This window comes from Aethina tumida, chromosome 4, assembly GCF_024364675.1.
Source record: "Aethina tumida isolate Nest 87 chromosome 4, icAetTumi1.1, whole genome shotgun sequence".
Lineage (NCBI taxonomy): Eukaryota > Metazoa > Arthropoda > Insecta > Coleoptera > Nitidulidae > Aethina > Aethina tumida.
This window is the reverse complement of record NC_065438.1, coordinates 4,330,694-4,353,505: the sequence shown is the minus strand read 5'-3', so window position 1 is coordinate 4,353,505 and position 22,812 is coordinate 4,330,694. Positions and strand designations below refer to the sequence as shown.

At 37.8% G+C, this 22,812-nt stretch overlaps 2 protein-coding genes across 2 annotated transcripts in view; one reads left to right on the top strand and one right to left on the bottom strand.

Moving 5' to 3' along the window:
- Nucleotides 1–16,067, top strand: part of LOC109599241 (26S proteasome non-ATPase regulatory subunit 1-like) — a 97,023-nt gene extending 80,956 nt beyond the window's left edge. The window contains exons 10-11 of the mRNA XM_020015199.2: nt 14,745–15,772; nt 15,839–16,067. Of these exons, the coding sequence (XP_019870758.1) occupies nt 14,745–15,772; nt 15,839–15,909 (1,099 nt within the window). The 3' untranslated portion in view covers nt 15,910–16,067. The remainder of the gene's footprint in view (nt 1–14,744; nt 15,773–15,838) is intronic.
- Nucleotides 4,157–22,812, bottom strand: part of LOC109607719 (5-hydroxytryptamine receptor 2C) — a 100,856-nt gene continuing 82,200 nt past the window's right edge. The window contains exons 4-7 of the mRNA XM_049967011.1: nt 10,945–11,177; nt 10,600–10,810; nt 8,745–9,024; nt 4,157–6,639 (exon numbers count right to left, since the gene is read on the bottom strand). Coding sequence (XP_049822968.1) covers nt 5,592–6,639; nt 8,745–9,024; nt 10,600–10,810; nt 10,945–11,177 — 1,772 coding nt within the window. The 3' untranslated portion in view covers nt 4,157–5,591. The remainder of the gene's footprint in view (nt 6,640–8,744; nt 9,025–10,599; nt 10,811–10,944; nt 11,178–22,812) is intronic.

The following is a 22,812-nucleotide window of genomic DNA, read 5'->3' as shown; positions in this document are numbered from 1 at the left end:
CATTTCGCTAAAACGGCCAACTTTTCGATTCAATTAGGGAAAATAACGCTATTCACCCGCTTGGAACCCCTTTTATTGGATTTTGCTGCGAAAGGCTTTCGAGTGCAAACGTTTCAGCGGTCAGAAACTGTGTCTAATTTTTTGCAGTTTCATTATTTAAATGAACTTTACAAAGACAAAGGGCTTTTTTATTTCACGTTTTAGCTGGAACAGATTTGTTGGATAATGGCTCCCACACCGGTGTATTGATGGTCGATAACACACCTTTCACTTATTATACGACCGTGTATTCAGTGTTGCCTATGGTGGGCACACAAAACTGTCGCCCTCTATGAGTTAATTAAATACACCAGCCACATTTATGGTATTAACTGTATCCGACATTAATGCATTTAATTTGTACCGACAATAATCATCATCCGTTGGCCCCAGGGCGATTATTAAAGCCGACGTTCGGCTAAAACGGCCAACTTTCCAATTCAATTAGAGAAAACAACGTTGTGCAACCACTCTGCGCTGCGGTGAGGGGCTTTATATTGGGTTTCGTTGCTTTCGGACTGTGCACGTCCCGGCAGAAACTTTTCAGATGACTTATGTCACATTGCATTTTGATAGTTTGCTTTGAACAATGCGTAATGGTTAAATGGCGTTTTACGTTCTGATTTATATGGCGACCCTGTCTGATAATAACTTGCGCCTCGATAACTTTGATGTTCCTTAATTTTATGGATAGGAAAATCATAAACTCTTCGTATGGGTCATTTAAATTATTATAGGTATCGATTTTATGATGTGGGTTTATTGGTACGAACCAAATTAAGCTTTAGAATTGTGTGGCTTTGAGCTTTCCAGGATAATGTAGGAAACTATTTTCTGACAAGCCATTAGAAATAGAAAAGTAGTTTTAATATTTTTCTCCCTTTTAATACCATGTCAGAAAACAGTTTTTGCCCTTTTCCTTTGAAGTAACGTACGTGGACGTGTCTGGTTTGGACGCCACCCTCAACAGGTTCAATCTTTGGTTGGGTCTAGTTTATTTATTTCACCATAATAGTATGTAGAAAAAATAATAAAGGTGCGACCACGTCGAAATGAAAGGATTAGGGCACGTTAGACGTCTATAATTGCGTCGATGGGCCACAGGTCGGTGGATTACCGGGGTGCCTGTGCCGGGGATTCGTTTAATATTCATTGAAATTGGATTCCGTGCAAACTGGGTGAGGATATCGTACGGGCCGTGATTTCTATTATGTCAGGTCGGGTCGGTCTATTAATAAAGTGAGAGTCCTTGGATTTTTGGTGGGATAAATTCAATAATATATTCGTTTTGGAGAGTGACTATCCGATTATTACACTCACTTTGAAAAATGCCGAATGGGCCGCAACTTTTAGCCTTAAAAATATGATGACAGGGCAAGACTGTGGCTTTTAATGGGGGTATTTTATTACCCACGAGTTAAATACCATTTTTCCTCATCTAAATTGTCAAAAAAAAAAAGAAAAAAATAAAGGAAAATGGAAAACATACAGTATCAATTTGCTACCCCAAACCATTTCGCATTCATATTAATTATCGGAGCGTTATTCGAGTCTCGCCTCGCCACTAAAAAATTAATAGCAGCATTAATGATAAAATATTGGATTTCGATCAGCCGGAATAATTCACGTTGATAGTGTCAAAACGGAAACGAAACGCGAATGTGTGGGGATTAAAAAAATATATCCGTATTAATCGCACCGCTGACGGTTTTGGAAGTTTCCGACTGGTATTTTCATTATTGACATAGCGGGCAAAACGTCACGATTACCTGTTTATAAAATTAATAATATTGACGGGTGCGTTAATAAATTATAATTTTAACGATTAGTCCACGCCTCACACGTATGAACTGTTCCCATTTCCACCTGAAACTACTAATTCTCTTCATTATTTATGTCTTCATCTCAAATAGGCCATACTTTATGCACTTGAGTAATCGGTGTTGCCTATCCGTAACATTCAGAAGGTGCTGACCTCTGTTATTCAGTAGCTAAACTTTTACAACATATATTTTTAAGTTTAATGAGATTTTCTTTTAGTTTCTTTTGCTTGTTGTTGTGAAGACACGTAAGGCTCTAAATATGTGATTTGCATCAAACATTTAACTGGGTGGTAGTAACAAACTGCAACATCCATTACACCGGGATAAATTGATGTAATTATGGTGTTAATACATCGCCTGCAGTCTGCCAAGCAATAAAAACGTAGACGTCGAGTGGCTGACGGAGTGAACGGCATTTAACACCGTCGTGAATTAATCCCTCCCCCTTGCAATTCATCCTCGGGGTTCACACGGCTTTGATGCATTTAATCCCCCGCCCAGCCCCGTGACATGACAAATGATCCGGCAGTAACAATGCACATCCCCGGCGTTATCCGCCGTTACGGGAAACGGCACACAAACAGACATCGGGCTTCCTCCGCGTGCCGACTACAAAGCAACAATCCGATGCAGATGAAGCGGGGAATTACGGCCCGTTACATTGTGTCCCGTCGCGGCTAAACTCCGAATTAACGTTGTGTGACGTGCGTTTTTGATTGTCCAAGTCGCCGCCAACTTAATATAATCTGACGTTCTTAATTGTGTTCCATGACGGGCTGACGTTTCGGATCCCCGGGCTCAGGTTTCGCGGTCTTAGTGCCGGATTTACCTGCCCGACGGTATCGGGGGCGTGGGAGCGTAATTAAGTCCGGGGGGGTCACGGTCTGCGGGGTTAATTGACGATCGAAAATGGCGTTGCGTTTGTCTCCTAATAATCGCGATTTAATCTTGCGCCGGATTCCCGCAAAAACATTATTCGATTCATTTAACAATCTTATCAGACATGAACATGAAAATAACATTTAGCGGATTGACTACGGTCTGTGACCGTATTGTTTGAATAAACCAAGGGTTATACTCGAGAGTATTGAAGAAAATGTAATTATATTAACCTTTCTCTCCACTCCCACGGCCCTTCTTGTCTTCCTTTGTCATTGTTACTTTATTTAACACTAATTTTCTTAACTTTTATTATCCATATTGAATACATTAAAGTTCTATTGGGCCTACCTTAAAAGGGTTTTTAAATAGCTCTCAGAATTTTTACTCTAAATTGAATCTTTGATGTTTAAAATCAAAATAAAATATACTAATAAATAGGACACACTGTACTTGTGTGATGTAGTAATCTGGTTTGCCTATCTTCATTATTCAAAAGGTGCTGACCTCTCTTATTTGGTAGCTTACTTATGAGATTAATTTATACTTTATTTTACCATTTAAGATATTTCATTCTGTAATTCTCTATATAAAAAATTTATGTTGGTAAAAGTGGTAAACATAATAATTGCCTTGTACCAAGTGTTTATTTTCACAGTTAACTTTTATTTTCTTTGTTTTTAACTTTTATTATCCATATCGAATACGTTAAAAACTATTGTTTTTAAATGGTCCTCTCAATTACAACTCTATCTTGATTCTTTGAATTATTAAACTAGTTTAAAACCAAAATAAAATATAATAATAAATGGGACATACTGTATTTATGTGATACAGTAATCTTGATTGCCTATCTTCATTGTTCAAACGGTGCTGACCTCTGTTATTTGGTGGCTTACTTATGAGATTATTTTATACCTTATTTTATCATTTAAGATATTTCATTTTGTAATTCTCTATATAAAAAATTCTGTTAGGGAAAGTGTCTTGTACCAAGTGTTTATTTTCACAGTTAACTTCTATTTTCTTTGTTCTGAGCTTTTATTTTCCATATTGAATACGTTAAATACTATTCTTTTTAAATGGTCCTCTCAATTACAACTCTATCTTGATTCTTTGAATTATTAGCTTAAAATCAAAATAAAATATAATAATAAATGGGACAAACTGTGTTTATGTGATGCAGTAATCTAGATTGCCTATCTTCATTGTTCAAGAGGTGCTGACCTCTGTTATTTGGTAGCTTACTTATAAGATTATTTTATCATTTAACGTATTTTATTTTGTATTTCTCTGTAGAAAACATTCTTTTAGAACAAGTAGTTAATTGAAATACTATGTCTCACCCCCTTGAACGTTTGAAATTTATTCATCGATTTAAATTCCAGTAATTTGGAGGTGAAATGAATATATTTCTGTGGGAGGAGTGGAAACGATAATTGGTTTTTCTATAAATAAAACAAGCGATTTTAAGAATACCGTTTATTTTCTAAATTTTATGACATTATCAACATTTCTATGCTACGATTTATAGTTTTTGTACACAACATATAAACATTATCTTTTATACAATCTTTATATATTAGTAGAAGCATTTTTTCCCCAATGATTACGGTCCCCGGGACCGGATTTTGTACTTAAAACTAAGTTCTTTCTTTATATATCACAAGGAATCTCAGTGCGTTGTAGCATAGGACAGGCGCAAGTACTTACAAGAGTTTCTCTTTCTTTACATCCATGCTACGATTGGTTTCTTTCACCGCTTAACGTATATAAAATATATAATAGTAGTTTTATAGAATAGAAGTGAAGAAAACCTCGACAATTTGAAACGGACTTTGATACTGTCCACTTGGCTTTAAATCCACCGTACGTTTTTAATTAATTTTAAAACCTGCGGTTCCCCTTCGTGATTTTCTCCGACCCTTTTAACAAGTTAAAACGCAAAAACAAATTAATTCTATCTATGTACAATGAGAGAGATATGTACACAAAAAACAGTTCAGCGACTTGATATGGTTTTAGGAATTTAGGAAAGGAGGCAAGTCAATTAATTTAAAAGGCCCGTGAATAAATATCGTTTTAATCCGTCTGGCAAATATCATTAGCATTGCGGTATTTGAACAGACGCGGCACGTGAGAAAAATAAATTTATTCGCCAGTTAATTGACTCGCATTATATGTACAAGATTTTCTAGTGATTCCATTAGAAGCTCCCCCCCGTGCTTTTGTTCTATGCCAGACAGTTTGTCAATTTTTCATGTTTGTTTTAGCCCTTACAGTCTCCTTGGGGAATTAATTTCTGGCCCTGAATCGTGTGTAAAACACGAATTAAATGAAAATTCCGTTTGTCTGTGAAAGCTTGTAATAGAAACACTTTACATATCTACATTTATAATAAAACACATCATCATTAAACGTTATATTGACACATGTAGTCCGCATATGTATTCATGCCGCAGGTTTAATTGTTGTGCAGTTGCGACAACTCCCTGTGAGTGTGTGTGTGTGTGTGTGCATTCGGTTTTTGTTTACACTCGTCTGTGTGTACCCTTCGCCGGCTATCACAATTCCCAGTTTTTCATGCGCCCCAAACAGACGCCCGTGCGATAAATCATTCATCACTGTCACAATAATCCCATTCAAACTTCATCACAATGCAATTTTCTTTATGACACGCTGTCTCGTTCGCCGTACGCCACGATTATCCCCGTCAACTCCAGGGCGGTGTCCGCGTTCACCTTGATGTGCACCGAGAGCAGGGGTGGACGCCGTCTGCCCGCACAATTACAGCTTGACACCGAGTGAAAGACTAGTCTTTTTCTTCTTTTTGGTCTGCTGCTTCACTTGTCACCTATGCGGCCGCCAGGCGGTCTGCCTGTAACGGCACATCAGCACCTTCTTGAACGCCTGCCTGAACACCTTGTTGAATATCGTGTAGAAGATGGGGTTCACCATCGAACTGGCGTAGCCCAGCCACGTGACCAGCTGCATCACCCAGTTACTTAAGTTCTTCTCGCACTCGGAGCAAAAGGTGGGCAATAAGTTGAGTATGAAGAACGGCGCCCACAGTATGACGAAGGTGAAGAACACCACCCCCAGCACTTTGGTGGCCTTCTGCTCCAGCCGTATGATCCGTCCGTGGCGCGAGGAGTTCCTGGAGATGACGCTGGAGTTGCGGCTGTGGTGGGAGCGCACGCTGCGCGTGATGTTGGAGGTGCTGGTGGAGTTGTAGTTGTAGCGTTGCAGCAGGCACGGCGACGAAGGGTTTTTGTTGCGGTCCACCAAGGTGGCGCCTCCTCCGTGGCCGTTTTGACGCAACGTGGCCGATCGGCGTAACAACGGGGTGCGTTGGGTGCCCGGCGACAAATTACCTCCCAAAATTGTCGTCCTCGTGTTGCCGAAACTGGAGCCTCTTCGGTGACTCTTCCGGGACTCCCACGTGACGATAACATTGTTGCCTGTGTTGTTGTCGGTTCTGTTGCGGTTGAGCAGGGCCTTTTTGTTGGGGGAAACGGCCGGAGATGAGGGCTTATCCACGTCCAGGCCCACCATCTTGCCGCCGGTGGACAATTTATCGCTCGGCACGATGCGTACTTCCGTTGTCGGTTTGGGGACGGGGGATTTATTGTTGGCGGGCTTTTCACCGAAGTAGGGGCACGTGCACGGCGGTGGGAGCGGAAAGGAGTTGCTTTCCGTGGCCTCGGAGCGATCTTCCGATGACACGTCCGATCGGACTTCCTGAAAGCTACCGCCCCGCTTGCGCCAACGAGGCGACGGGCTCTCGTCCCTCGAGTCTCCCTCGTGGAAGGTGGACGCTCTGCGGCGCTTGGACTGCCACGGGGACGACTCGGTGGTCAGGAGGGATGAATGGGAGTCTGCCAGGCTGTCGCCGGACCTGGAACAAAATGTTATTAATTAAGAAAAATGAAATTCATCCGTTTGTTAATGTTTATTATATTGTTTTTAAATGGTCCACTCAATGGTAACTCTATCTTGATTCTTTGAATGATCAAACTAGCTTCAAATCAAAATAAAAAATAATAATAAATGGGACATACTGTTCTTATGTGATGGAGTAATCTGGATTGCCTATCTTCATTATTCAAAAGGTGCTGACCTCTGTTATTTGGTAGCTTACTTATAAGACTATTTTTGTTTATTTTACCTTTTAAGACATTTTATTTTGTATTTCTCCGTTTTAATTGGTAAAAATTGCGTTTTAAAATTTTGCGATGAGTCAGTGGTTCATGCAAAGTGTTGCCTTGCTTTCCGCCTCGGACACGCGATCCGCTAATAAACTCTTCTCGGGAATAATTAAAATAATTTAGAGGCGGCGCCCAGAGGGTCGTGAGGGGGGGGGTGTGGCGCAGAGTGCGAGATTTTAAAATCCACCACCGGAATATTCGATACTTTATTATGTGGGCTCATCAAATTACTGACGTCGTGTTTTAATTGGGCTAATTAAATGTTTATTTTAAGCACAACAAACATATTGGGGGCGGCGTAATCAATGTTGATCTAGTAAATTTGGCAATTTTCAGAAATAATATTTTATTAAAGCGTCCGACGGAAGCTGGAAGTTTTAAAAGCTACAACAATAACTGAGAGCTTTTATATCATCTATAAATCGAATTTATGGCGAATTCAATGGGGTTTTTTGTGTTGTTCAAAGTTGGCCACGTGGACGGATTTATTACACGTGGTTATCAAAAGTTATTATTAGTCGGAGCTTTTAAAACGACGAAAGCTCTTATAGATTATGTCCAATATTTTGCTTTTTTACAGCGTTATTAACGTTGTACAAACAAGATGCGTTCAATTCAATAATTAATCCCGACGTGGAGCTGCAACGTCCCCAAAAAAATCGTCTTTGTTCCACTAACGAGATTTCCTATTCATCAGTTGGAGCTCATGCTGTGCCTCACATTGTTATTCCAAAAGAAAATTCATTTTAAAACAATGTTTTTATTGCATGTTTTCCCTTTGAAAGTTTATATTCAATTTGCCATTCGTAAAATCTGCGACCGTTGTAACTTTTATCGGGAATATTTGTTTAAGGACTTTTTCCCCAGGAAAGTTTTTAAAACAGTACTGTTCAAATTCCAATTTAAGCTCTGGCTGGATCTATGGGATGAAAATAAAAGGGATATTATAGGGTATAAAATACGTGCCTGGTTTGTAACCAGGTACAACATCACGTCAGGAAACTATTTTAATAAAAATATGCTTCGGGGCTAAAGCTCACCAAGACGTAAAAAGCTCGGGGGGTTACGAATTAAAAAAACATAATTGTCGGATTTTACGTGCACACATACGTTGGTTAATTTCGAAATGACGAATTTCCGAAATTAGATCCGGAGCAATTAAGATTTATGGCCACGGTTAATCCGTTCAGTTTTGGCTGGTCCCACAATTAAATCGGCCACATCAAAACCGGACAAACTTCGATTTACCCCGTTGTATAATGTATTTTGGGGGCAATTGCAATCAAATCCGATATTTCTGAAGTGGTTTCGCCGGAATTGGTTACAGTTTTAAATTGTGGCTTAATTTAATTACGATTTTAATTTGGGGTTGCCGGTTTTTTTTTGTCTCGGAATGCTCTTACAATTAGTCTGGGAAAGTTTCGGCAATCAGACGGTTTTTGTCTGGTGGTCTGCCTTAAATCATTTCTGAAACGTTTATTATTAAATGCTGAATTTGTTCAGCTGAAAATGTTTCGGATCCTTCAGATTCCCAACCAATTTAATTTGAATTTAGACGGTCTTACAGAATTATTATAATGATTTAATGAGTGGAATAAGAACATTATGTGGTATTTACTAGATTGAATCAATTTCTTTGTGTACTTTGTGTGATTTGTTGACTTTATACATCTAATCCTGACCCGCTCAACAACAATTTGTATCCCCCATTGACTGAAAACACATCAGCACTGAGTAAAGCCACAAAACCGACCCGACCCCGCAGTTTATCATCCCGAAAAAACCCAAATCTCACCCGATCTTGAGCGTGTTCCGGCCGGAACTCCTCGGAGACGGGGCCCCCATAAGGTTGGAGGCCGCCTCGAGGCCCCGGGACAGCTTCAGCATCTCCGCACCGAAAGCCCCCAACGCCGACATCGTGCAGGGTGTCGGCTCCGATTCCTGGATCCACAGCTCGTGCGTGTCGATCGTGGTCAGCTCGGTGTCGGTGGAGGCGCCCGAGTGGGCGTGCTGCGGCGTGCTCGGCTTCCCACGGCCTGTCGCGTTCAGCAGCTTCCTCCACGTGCATCTTCTCTCTGAAAATCAATTAGAAAAAGCGTCAAAAAATGTGTACTTAAATCTGGGTAGTTTATTGGTTGGTGGCGACATCTTTGTTTTGTTAATTAACTCCGTAATGAAATTACAGGAAACTACTAAATTATCTTCCGTCCAATATGCCTGTTTCTAGTCGTTTTTTAGTCCTTCCTGGATTAAATTCCGTTTTCGTGATTAATGCGAGGAACGATTATCGTCTAAAGGCCATTATGTTGTCGTTTTTGTTTTTTTTTTATTTTGGGAACTTGCGTGTTGTTTTCCAGCCAGCGATTGGATTATAATAAGCCATTTAATTTTCAATATATTGCTTCCGATAACGTTGTTAAGATACGGGTGGCTGCATTATAAAGTTAACCTGTGTTTCGTGGATAATGATCGTGCCATTAAATTACTGCTCCTGTGCATGCGATTGGGGAGATACGGAGAGGGCAATTTTACAAAATACGACTTAATATTTCCTATCAGATTATTCGATTTTATTAAAAAATTTATAACTTACAGTTATTTTTTTCTTTGTGTTTATAAAAAGTTCCCCAACAAGAGTAAAGTCCATGTTAAACAAATATTCAGCAAAAATTTTATTAAGCACTGTATAAAAAAATCTAATAAAAGCAGGAATTTTAGCTGGATGTATGTATTACATAGTTGTTCGTTTATTGGGTTAGTTTAATTTATTTATTTTTTGTTCCAGGTATGAATCGAATTTCGCAGTGGAAGCGTGGTTTGGTGAGAATGTAACCTTTGCCATTTTATTACATACCCAAATAAATTTAAGGATTATGTTTCGTTTTACCTAAAATGAATATAATTGGTATTCTCCTTTGGTGAATTATCATGTCCCTTTAGTCTGAGGCAAACAGAGACATTCAGAAGAGGATAAAAATGTCAGAAATATAATATGTTCATTTGCCACTACTGGGAAATGTACCTTAGAAAAGATAAAAGTGCTCTACGTGGATAAAACGTCGGAAATTCATCTTTATTTTTGCAAGGCCAGTGATTTCACAACTGGAAAATAAAAATACCTCCCCCCCTACAAATAATAAATCTCGCTTAAAGGGTGAAGTATTAAAATTAATACTTTTATCTACATCCCCCATCCGTTGAACGTTTTCTTATTAAGTTATAATTAACCAGCCATAAAAGACCTGCTCTTGCTTCACGTTTCGTCTTGGAGACGTCTCATCCCATTACTCTTATCTGGATCCGTCCTCCCCATGTTAGACGTAATTCGACCGAAAAACAATTTTTTCCCGGTTCGTCCCGAAACTGGGTCGCCGTTCACGGTCTAATACTCCGTTTCCTTCGGGCTTCCGTGGTCTGTGTTGCGGCGTATTTCTCCGGAGGGCATGCAAACTCTGCGCCGACATCAATCAACCCGCTCCCGTGTGTGTGAGTGTGTGCAGAAGTGCAGGAGTTGCCGAAGAAAAACCAGACATTTGCATGTTGACTGTGTGTGTTGCCATAAGACCGACATTATTGGCCCTTCGGGCCAAATTGTAAATCATTGAAGTCTGGTTTGATTTGAGGATATTAATTTTAATGGTGAGGCTTACCTAGGGGTGTGGAAGTGGGGCCGCCCATCCAGTTGCTGGACCAGTCCGGGGCGCCTAAGTTCTGCTTTTGGCTGTCCAGAAGTCGTACCGTCAGTGCATAAGTAACCAACATCACCAGCAGGGGGATGTAGAAACAAATTATAGACCCAATAAACTTGTACAAAGGATCAGGAATCTGACAAGTCCCGTCTATTATCAACGAATCTTGATCCTGGAACAAAATTCGTATTATCGACCAGTTTAAACACACCAGAAACTGTTTGAGTAAAGTCACGGAACGTGCAATAGATCGTCGCGTGTCAGACAAAGGGGATAATCGACTTTTGACGCTTTTATCGGACTTACTTTGGAATACATGAGGCTTAATGGCAGACTCATCGCGATCGACAGCAGCCACACGAAGACGATTTTTAAGGTGACCCGGCGACGCGACTTGTTCCTGCCGAACTTCATGGGGTAGCGCAGCGACAGGTAGCGGTCCACGCTGATGGTGCACAGGTGCATTATCGAGGCCGTGCAGAAGAGCACGTCCAGGCAGATCCAGGCCAGGCAATAGATCGAGGGGAGCGGGAAATAACCTGAAACAAAATAAAGACACTTGAAATTTTGATTATTTTTTCGTCCATATCATAAAATGTGGATTTGGACTTGTCTTATTTAATTTTAATATCCCACTGGCTTTTAATTTGTGGTGATCATCAAAAAGAAAAATAAATAAAAAAGTAAATAATTGGTTTCGGTTGTTTACGGGTTTACGGCGCCATCTGTGTTTTTGTTAATTACCTTTATAATGAAATTTACAGGAAACTACTAAATTATCATCTATGTTCTTTAATGGAATCGGTACAATGTAGATGTTTTTAGTCGTTATTTAAATTTTTACAATAATGGAGGCTTATAAATTATAAAAACAACAATTTAATCAATTGTTTTTATAATTGTGGTCAGCAGGGGTTATAAATATGAATTTACTCAGAATATAATTTTTTTTATATATGATGCAATATTACAAATTAGGAAAATAACAATTTTAGTAACACATTTTTTTTAATTTGTGGTCATCATCAAAAGCTCTACAATAATGAAAGGTCATAAATTTAAAAAATATCAATTTCATCAATTGTTTCTTTATTTTGTGGACATAATCAAGGATTATATAAAAATAAAATGTCAGAAATTAGAAAAACAAAAATTTAATTAGAGTATTATTTTTTATATATCATCCATCATCAGGAATTCTTCAATAATGGAATATTATAAATTAGAAAAACAACAATTTTAATAATACGTTGTTTTTTTTTTTTTAATTTGAAGTCATCATCAAAAGCTCTACAATAAAGAAATGTCATAAATTTAAGAAAGAAAAACTTTTTTTTATTTATTTTTTAAAGCTTACTGTCAAAAAGAAAAGGTAATAAATAAGTAATTGGTTTCGGTTGTTTGCTGTTTGACGGCGCCATCTGTGTTATTGTTAATTAAATTTGTAATGAAATTTACAGGAATTTACTAAATTATCATCTATTTAATATGTTCTTTAATGGAATCGTTGCAGTGTACTTGTTTCTACTCGTTTTTTTTTAGTTTTTTACTTTAATGTCAGAAGTTAGGGAAACCTGAATTTAATCAGAGTATTATTTTTTTATATATCAGGAATTCTTCAATAATGTAATATTATAAATTAGGAAAACAACAATTTCAATAATACATTGATTTTTTTTAACATGTGGTCATCATCAAAAGCTCTGTAATAATGAAAGATTTAAAAAATCAATTTTAATCAATTGTTGTTTCTTTATTTTGTGGACATAATCATAGGTTATATAAAAATAAAATCCCAGAAATTAGAAAAACAAGAATTTAATCAGAATATTATTTTTTATATATCATCATCAGGAATTCTTCAATAATGGAATATTATAAATTAGAAAAACAACATTTTTAATAATACAATGTTTTTTATTGTGGTCATCACCAAAAGCTCTATAATAATGAAAGGTCATAAATTTAAAAAATAACAATTTTATCAATTGTTGTTTATTTATTTTGTGAACATAATCAAGGGCTATATAAAAATGAAATGTGAGAAATTAGAAAAACAAGAATTTAATCAGAATATTGTTTTTTATGTATCATCATCAGGAATTTTTCAATAATTGAATATTATAAATTAGAAAAACAACTATTTTAATAATACATTGTTTTTTTACTTTGTGGTCATCATCAAAAGTTATACAGTAATGAAAGGTCATAAATTTAAAAAATAACAATTTAATCAATTGTGGTCATTATCAAAAGAAAAAATGTAATAAATAAATAATTGGCTTCGGTTGGTTTTTTATTGGGTGACGGCGCCATCTGTGTTTTTATTAATTAACTTTGTAATGAAATTTATAGGAAGCTACTAAATTATCATGTGTCTAAAGTTTTTAATAGAATTGATGCAATATACTTGTTTCTGGCCTTTTTTTAATTTTATGAAATAGTGAAAAAGATTAGAAATTATAAAAATGACAATATTAATTAATATATTATTCTTTTTTCAATTTGTGGTCTTTTAGTTCGGACAAAATGGTGTCTTTAGCTAAAAATTTGTACAATTTCTACCATAATCGATTGGCCAAATAGAAAAACTAATTACAAACTCGAAACCTTATCAGAGCCCAGCTGGCCACACGAATATTCCCTGAATAATGTATGCTCCCCGGAATTGAACCGTTATCGGTTGGCGCCCATCTTTCCCGTACCAAATTTACATGGGTTTGAATTTTAACAAGCAAAAATCCGTGAATACGAAATTATTAATGCTCCCCAGAAAGAATAACACGTCAACGCTTCACGCCTTGGTAGCTCTCGTTGTTTTTCGTCGTTGTCGTCTGCATCATTTAATTAATCTTGTTTTTGATTTAATTGGTGGCGTAAAATTGGGCGGTTAATAGATTTCGCGGCGTTGCACACACAATTCGCTTGTAATTTATCTGGCCAATTTTATCGGGCATTTATGCCCGAATTGACGGTGTAAATAGACCGGATTTATAGTTTGTACACACAACACGCGTAAAAAACTTGTTTTATGCACATTTTTATGGGCTTAATTCAATTTCTTTGGCCACAATCTATTAAATTATTAGTTGGAAAAATCCCAATTTTTGAGTTTTCATTTCTTACATGAAACTTCCCCATTGTCGTAATCTTTTCGTCGGACCCCGGAGAGGGTAAGTTTTATATGCAGCGGCCCGGGACGCGGAGACTTTGGGAAATAAGATTGTTTAAGTAACTGTGCCCACGCAGTCCTTCGCCCAATTAGGAAATTTATACTTTTGTTGAAGTGCCCGGACGGCGGGCGGGGGTGGTTTCTTTTTTGTTCGAAAAATCGACCCGGGGGGATTATCCCGCTGTTCTTTAATGAAACATTTCTTGCATACCTTTAAAATATTACGTTTACATTTTTAATAAATTGCCTTTATAAAGTACATTCCGCATTTCGGCGGCCCATCCTTCCGCACGAACAAGCTTAGTATCCCATTTCCTGCACTTTGCAATTTCCTTCTTTTTCTTGTTTTTCCTAGACGCTTTTTGTTGGGGGGGTTCCGACCGGGACGTCCAAAATTACCATCCGCAATAATCCGCGATGGAGTAGTTCCACTACACCCACCCCTTCCGCCACTCAAATCGCACCGTAGACACCCCCACGGTAATAACAGTTTTATGTGTCGGATCTCGCACGATAAATCGCTATCTGCAATATAAAACCTCTCAGTTCCTCGCAACGGGAACTTCACTTTTATGTGCTCCAACTATTCTCCCAGGTACCGTGCCGTAAACTCGGCCCTAATTTTCAATGAGGTGATATTTTATGTTCCTCGGACTGGGCTAGTTTTCAATTTCCCCTTCACACCTCTCCGACTATTGAAATATTTGTGCCGTTTCATTGCGAATTAGTTGAACGAAAGTAGAACGCCCGGAAAGTTTCATTAATGTTTGGCCGAAGTTAAAATCGAGATTGTTTTCTGTGCTGTTGATAAATGCAGCTGCAAAACTCGCTCAGACCTCCTATTTATATTCCGCAACATGGACAATAATAGGAGGATATATCCACATTTTCAACCCCCGTCTAAATAATTAATTTACCCCTATATTTGTTTCAGGACCCCCGAGCAATGCCCGAGCGTTGTTTCCCTCTTGGCAGAGAGCTACAACCCCCACGTGCGTTACGGCGCAGCCATGGCGCTTGGCATCGCCTGCGCCGGCACCGGCTTGAGGGAGGCCATCGCCCTCCTGGAGCCGATGGTCATGTTCGACCCGGTCAACTTCGTCCGCCAAGGCGCCTTAATCGCCTCCGCCATGATCCTCATCCAACAAACCGAAGCCACGTGCCCGAAAGTGAGCTTCTTCAGACAAACCTACGCCCAAGTGATCTCCAACAAGCACGAGGATGTGATGGCCAAGTTCGGAGCCATCCTCGCCCAGGGTATTATTGATGCCGGTGGTAGGAACGTGACGTTGTCCTTGCAGTCCAGAACTGGGCACACCAACATGCTGGCCGTGGTTGGTACTTTGGTGTTCACTCAGTACTGGTACTGGTTCCCCCTGTCTCACTGTCTGGCTTTGGCGTTCACCCCCACTTGTCTTATCGGGCTGAACACGCAGCTGAAGATGCCCAAGTTCGACTTCAAGTCCAACGCCAAGCCCAGCTTGTACGCCTACCCCGCACCTTTGGAAGAAAAGAAGCGTGAAGAGAGGGAGAAGGTCACCACCGCCGTACTAAGTATTGCCGCCAGACAACGAAGGCGGGAGCACGAAAGGAAGCACCGTGACGAGAAAATGGACGTAGACGATGAGAAAACCGATGAAAAGAAGAAGGATGAAAAGAAGGAGGAGAAGAAGGCTGAAGACAAAAAAGCTGAAGAAAAGAAGACCGACAAATCAGACGATAAGAAACCTGGAACCTCCACCGAAGACAAAAAGGATAAGAAGGAGGATGAGAAGAAGAAGGAACCCGAACCCACCTTTGAAATTCTGAGCAACCCAGCCAGAGTGCTCAGGCAGCAGTTGAAGGTTGTGTCCTTGAACGACAACAGTCAATATGTGCCCATGAAGGATACGTCCATTGGTGGTATTATTATGGTAAGGAATTTGAAGCCTGGCGAAGAGGAACTTGTTGAACCAGTGGCTGGTAAGTGATTATTACACACAAAATTATGTTAATAAGTTGTTTCATTGATTGGTGCTTTTGCTGCAGCCTTTGGACCAAAGGGGGAGGAAGAGAAGGAACCTGAGCCACCAGAGCCATTCGAATGGACTGAAGATTAAATTTATTGAAGGAGAAGTTGAGCTTATTTACAATTTTAGGTTTTTTCTTTAATTTGATTTTTTTATCATCTACTTAATTGTAACTTATACGATATTCCAAGATAACACTAAACATGTACCGTAGATTATATTGATGTTTAATAAAGTATACAACCCTATTCGTTGTTTTATTTAATAATTCCCATAAGTCAACCCCCGGGTCATGTGTAAATAAGCACAGACACGTCCAATTCCCTTTTATTTTAAGCAAATAAACATAAAAAACATTAGACATGCACACCGGTATGGGAGAGGTATAATTTATGTTAAGTAAAAAAGCGGTGATCCAAAAATCCATACGTAAATTTTCCTTAAGCCGACAAATCTGCGACTTGTTGATGGTGCCGACTGTTTCGCCTTAATCGAGTGTAAACCCCATCCCCCACGGATAAAAGGGAGCAAAAAAAATTCCAGGCGGTCTCGGTTCATGCAGAAGCATTAACGTAGTCGGGGTTGGAAAAACGTCAGGTTAGAGAATAAATGAGGCGAAGCTTCACCTGTCGTTGAAGCGGACGTCTGTTTCGATTTCTGCGGTTCCGTGACGATTTATGCAAACAATATGCACGGTCGGGCGTCGCATTGTGGTTTGCACACGTTCTCGATTTTATTTGAGTGCATTTCATTTGGTTTGTTCGCATAATAATCACATACGTTTGAAATAACACCCCTTGAATATTAATGGGAGTGGACGAAGTTTCCGGGTGAAACTGTTGCTGACTTGCTTCGGTAGCTAAATCAAGTTTTATATATTAGACTGGTACAAAAAAGATCTAATAAAATGAAATTACTTTATTACAATCTCGAATAAATAGGCTCGTCGTCGAAAATGTCGATAAAATCATAGAACTATTCTAAGTCGACAGTCGTAGAATCACTCAGGAGTTGAAGACCGACTCTTAAAACTAAAAAACTAAAATCTAAATTCAAAAAGAAGCTTGATACTTCCTCCAACGTAATGAAATCGACACATTTTTGGAACTAATTGTAATTGGGGATGAGAAATGGATTACAACATTGCATCGAAATGGAGTAATGGGCAGGAAGGTTCTGATATGCATTTGGTGGGACTAGAAATGAAGCATTGACTATGGTTCCATATGGCCAAACACTAAATGAGGATCTCTATTGTCAACAAGTATGGCCTTTGAAGCTGGCCATTGAGCAGAAAAGACAAGAATTGGCCCTCTGAAGCTGGCCATTGACCAGAAAGGACGAGAATTGGCCAAGAGAAGAGGTGTAGTGTTCCATCAGGACTGTTCCAGGCCACACACGTCTATGATAACTCGTCAGAAATTTGGGGAGCTTGGTTGAGAAGTTTTGAAGCTTGATACTTCTTCCATTGGAATGAAATCGACCTATTTCTGGAACTAACGGTGATTGGGGATGAGAAATGGGTAATATACGAGAACATTATATCTAAATATTCTTGGTCAGAGTAGAGTGAAGCTGCTCAAACGGTGTCCAAACAAAGACTAATGCTTAGGAAGGTTCTGATATGCATTTGGTGGGACTCGAAAGGAAGCATTGCTTATGAGTTGGTTCCATATGGTGAAACATTAAATTAATATCGTTATTGTCAAAAACTATGCCCTTTGAAGCTGGCCATTGACTAGAAAAGACGAGAAAAGGCCAACAGAAAAAGTGTAGTGTTCCATCAGGACTGTCCCAGGCCACACACGTCTATGATAACTCGTCAGAAACTTGAAGAGCTTGGTTGAGAATTTTTGAAGCTTAATGCTTCTTCTAACGAAATGAAATCGACCCATTTCTGGAACTAATGGTGCTTGGGGACGAGAAATGGGTCACATACGACAACATTATATCGAAATAATCGTGGTCAGAGTAGAGTGAAGCTGCTCAAACGGTGTCCAAACTAAAACTAATGGTCAGGAAGTTTCTGATATGCATTTGGTGGGACTGGAAAGGAAGCATTGCTTATGAGTTGGTTCCATATGGTGAAACATTAAATTAATATCGTTATTGTCAAAAACTATGCCCTTTGAAGCTGGCCATTGACTAGAAAAGACGAGAAAATGTCAACAGAAAAGGTGTAGTGTTCCATCAGATCTGTCTTAGGCCACACACGTCTATGGTAACTCGTCAGAAACTTGGGGAGCTTGGTTGAGAAATTTTGAAGCTTAATGCTTCTTCTAACGGAATGAAATCGACCCATTTCTGGAACTAATGGTGCTTGGGGACGAGAAATGGGTCACATACGACAACATTATATCGAAATATTCGTGTTCAGAGTACAGTGAAGCTGCTCAAACGGTGTCCAAGGTTCTGATGTGCATTTGGTGGGACTGGAAAGGAAGCATTGATTATGAGTTGGTTCTTCATCTTCTTCTTGCATTACAAAACTCTCTTAATATGAAGAAATTGGTATCAAGAGAAGAATGAAGAAGACTTCTATCAGAGTGGCTTTATGAAACCTTTAAAAAGGCAACAAATTATAGAACAAATAAGTGAATCATGGAAATAATGGATTTCTTTGTCCTCAATCTGATATTCAAGTCAAATTTTGTCTAAAACATTTATAAAAATAGCTAATTCCATAGAAATGGAAACATATTTCTAAAATTAGAAAACTAGATACAAAGGAAAATAGGACAGCCCACCGAGACTTGTTTAAAACTTTATTATAATTCTATAAATAGGAAGTTATATTTGTGACAGATGAATTTGCATGAATTGTAAAGCTTTTAATCTTTGATTTGATTGTTATACAAGAGCTGTATATCAGGAAGGGAACCTTAAATTGCCTAATAAAACATTCGGGTATTATAAAATCATACCGTTCATTTTATACAAAACAGTTTACTCATAAATTCCGTCATATCCTTAACCACCCCCGCACGTTGTTCCCGAAGTTTCCCACTCAATTACACTTATCTTGACGAACTTCTGTCGCACGAACGGAAAACTTGAAATATTAATTTTGCATCCCAATCAATAAGCCACTCCGTAATATAATTTAGTGGCTGGATGGTGTTGTGATGGAGGAGGCCGTTGATGTATGTTGCTCAAGGGAACGGGAACCGACCCACACCCGATCCATCTGACCGACACTAAGCGGCCAGTTCCCACGGGGATCAAGTGTCAGTTGACTTAGAAACTAGATGGAACGGTCGAGGTGCTTGTAATGACCGACGGAATTACTCTACACTGTTGCATTCGTGTCCGGTAAACGTTCATCGAGTTCGGGGCGTTAATTGCCTAACGCAGATATATCTAAGTGAATTATTAATGCACAAGATCCCAATATAGTTGAGCACAAAAGTAGGTTCGTTGTGAATTTTTAATCGGACATGCTGGGAGGCCCAATTAGATTGTTCCGTAAATAAACGGGGCTGATAAATTATTAAATGGGCAAATCTGGGAACATTAGAGACGCGTGTAGGCAGTCCTGTACGTCACTCAAACTGCAAGCGACTCGATAAACACACCACCGTATGTCACGTGGAATCCCCCGCTATATTTAGCTCAAAGGCAGACAATAAATTTAACGAATTATTTACGAAATGATTACAGAAGCCATTGGAAAGCTTACTGAAATAAATTGTCCACTGAATTACAAGGGGGCAAGAAGGCATGTTTGGGGTTGATAAAAATTAGTTTAAGGCATCAGATTCCACCCTTGAATCCAGTTTGACGTCGTTGCTTCGTAACAGATGAATGAATGCAGTTCTCCACTCGTTAATTTCAGGCCACGCATTCAACAAGTGGATGGCCTGGAAATAAAAAAGTGAATCTCTGATACATAAACTTTGAAGTGCCATAAAAGAATACACTGTACATTTGTAATCCGCTTCATGTTTACTACGAAAAACACTTTGGAAAATTCACTGAAAAGACGCTTTGAAAAGTTTTCAATGCTAAGCCGCTCATAACACAGGTTGGGTGGTATTGTGTGCATTATTTATGAAATCCGCTGAATTCAAAGAATGAACCGGAGGGTATATTCAAGAAATTTAAAACAATTTTTGCGGGATGTTACATTTACAAAGGCCAAACAACAAACGGGATTTTTAAATTGATGATAAATAGTTATTTTGTGTTGCCCACAACTTTCTCAACAGCACCCTTTGTGGAGCTTCCATTGAAGAAGTGAAACTTTTAATGAGGAATAAAAAATGTAAGACTCCCCCAGATTGTCGGCCTTAACCTTAGGAAACTACGTCGGTGATTTTGATTTCGGTAATTGACGAGGACCACTTGAGGAAGTTGCCTCCATGGCCCGATACACCGTCGAGTACCGTTCAAAAAGTCCTCGGCTTACTGCTGACGATGGCACCAGCACTTAATTGTCGCCGATTGCACACTATTGGCCTTTTTCGTGACCCTCCACGGTGGCGTGGCCTTTTGTCATCGGAACTGGGTTAGTTTCATTACTGGAGACCACTTAGTGGCATTAATTAAAGCTGATACGTACTGAAATAGACCTGCAAGTCGATGGTGTTCTTGAAATAGGCCCCTTCCATTTCCATATTCGTAGAATGGAAACGATGAAAGTAGGTAAATGGATGCAATTATTGTTGATGATAAAGTATGATGGATCCTTATTACCAACGTCTCAACAATCAAGTTTTAACTATTAATTAATTTGCTATAATAATATTTTTAAAAATAATACATTAATAAATAAATAAGTTAAAATTGGGTTAATTTATACATCCACATTTAATGAATTGGAAAATGTAAACCTTTACAAAATCAGCTTAATTAGTTTAAATACAAAATGAATTTAATTACATTAACCAAAATGATGTTAATAAAATATTTAATTAAATAAATGGCTTTTATGTAAATAAATTTATATATTAGCAACTAATAAACATACATAATTAAAATTAATGTGAAAATATTAATAAATTATAACACAAATTCCAAGTTTTTATTATTATTTGGGATAAATTTAGTTATTTTAACGAAAATAGTGTTTGAACTAAATAAATATAAAATTCATGTTATTTATATACGTCAAATTCGGTTTATTTTTTTGATTTTAACGATTAAAAGTAAATAAATTAACTGGATAAAATGGAAATAAAATTTAGTTAAATAAATAAAATCAATTTTCATTTAATTTTATTTCACGGACAGTCCAAAAGCAAAATCACACATTCAAATTTGTTAAAAAAACTTGAAATTACTGAAAAACATTTCAGGAAAATAATAATTTTAAATGAGAAAAGGAATTCTAGTGAACTTGTTAGGTTAGATTAGGTTAGGGTAGGTTAGGATAGGTTAGAATAGGTTAGGTATGTTAGTTTCATTTAATTTTATGTCATGGACAGTTCAAAAGCAAAATCACACATTGAAATTTGTTAAAAAACTTGAAATTACTGAAACACATTTCAGGAAAATAAAAATTTTAAATGAGAAAAGGAATTCTAGTGAAGTTGTTAGATTAGGTTAGGTTAGGTTAGGGTAGGTTAGGATAAGTTAGGTTAGGTTAGGTATATTAGTTTCATTTAATTTTATGTCATGGATAGTCCAAAAGCAAAATTACACATTGAAATTTGTTAAAAAACCTAAAATTACTGAAACACATTTCAGGAAAATAAAAATTTTAAATGAGATAAGGAATTCTAGTGAACTTGTTAGGTTAGATATGTTAGTTTCATGTAATTTTATTTCATGGACAGTTCAAAAGCAAAATCACACATTGAAATTTGTTAAAAAACTTGAAATTACTGAAATATTTCAGGAAAATAAAAATTTTAAATGAGAAAAAGAATTTTGGTGAACTTGTTAGGTTAGGTTAGGTTAGGTTAGGTTAGGTTAGGTTATGTTATGTTATGTTATGTTATGTTATGATCTGTTAAGTTAGGTTATCTTATGTTAGGTAAGGTTAGGTAAAATTAGGTTAGGAAACAAAGCTGACAATGTGGGATGGATCCTTCTACTTTAATACCTAAATTCAATTTAAGGGTGGCAAACGAACACATTCATTATTCAAAGAACGTGGTGGTTGGGGCACCATAAAATTATTGAAACCAGCCCACCAGCGCCTCCTTAAGGACTTTCCGATGCAATCTTAATTTCGCCAGTTAACTACTGCAGACAATGAAGTTTCCGCTGCATTTTCATTTAATTAACGGAAAAACTTGTCGCCACTCCAGATTTCCTTAAGAGTTTCGCGCCGTTTTATTGTTTTAATTTAGTCATGTCAGCCGGGGTAATAATTCCGGGCGAAAAGAGACAGTTCCAAGGTGGCGGCGCAAGATTTACGTGGGCGATTATGTAAATCCGGGTGGTCGTAAATAGTGGAGATAGCATCTTCGCATTGCGGTGAGATACGCCCAAGACGTATTTAATTCGACAGTTTAGGAACATGCATACACCTATTAACTGTTTTATCACCTCGTTTTACTCATTGTACAAGGGTGGAACGCATGGCGTAATGCGAATGGGGGTGTCCTTAAAATTTTTAACAGCATGGCCAAGGCAGACATATGTTATTTTGGAGTTATCATTAATTTTTAACAGTTAATATGTCTATTCACACTAGCTTATTAATTTAAATCAGACGAAATTCTACTATTTAATTCAATTAATAATTTACTAATTAATAGTTGCAGTTTATTATTATAATATATTAATAAATTAGTAAAATTATATTATGTCATTCAATAATTTTACGATTTCATTCAACAATTCAGAAATTTACTAATTAACGAATAAAATTTCATTTTTTCATTCAGGAATTCAAGAAACTATTGATTAATTAGTAAAATTTTACTAGTTCATTCAGTGTTTAGAAAAAATTCTTTAGCTGTATTTAGCAGCTGAAAAAACTATTGATTAACTATATAAATTTTATTATTTCACTTAAATACTTCAGAAACTTACTGATTAATT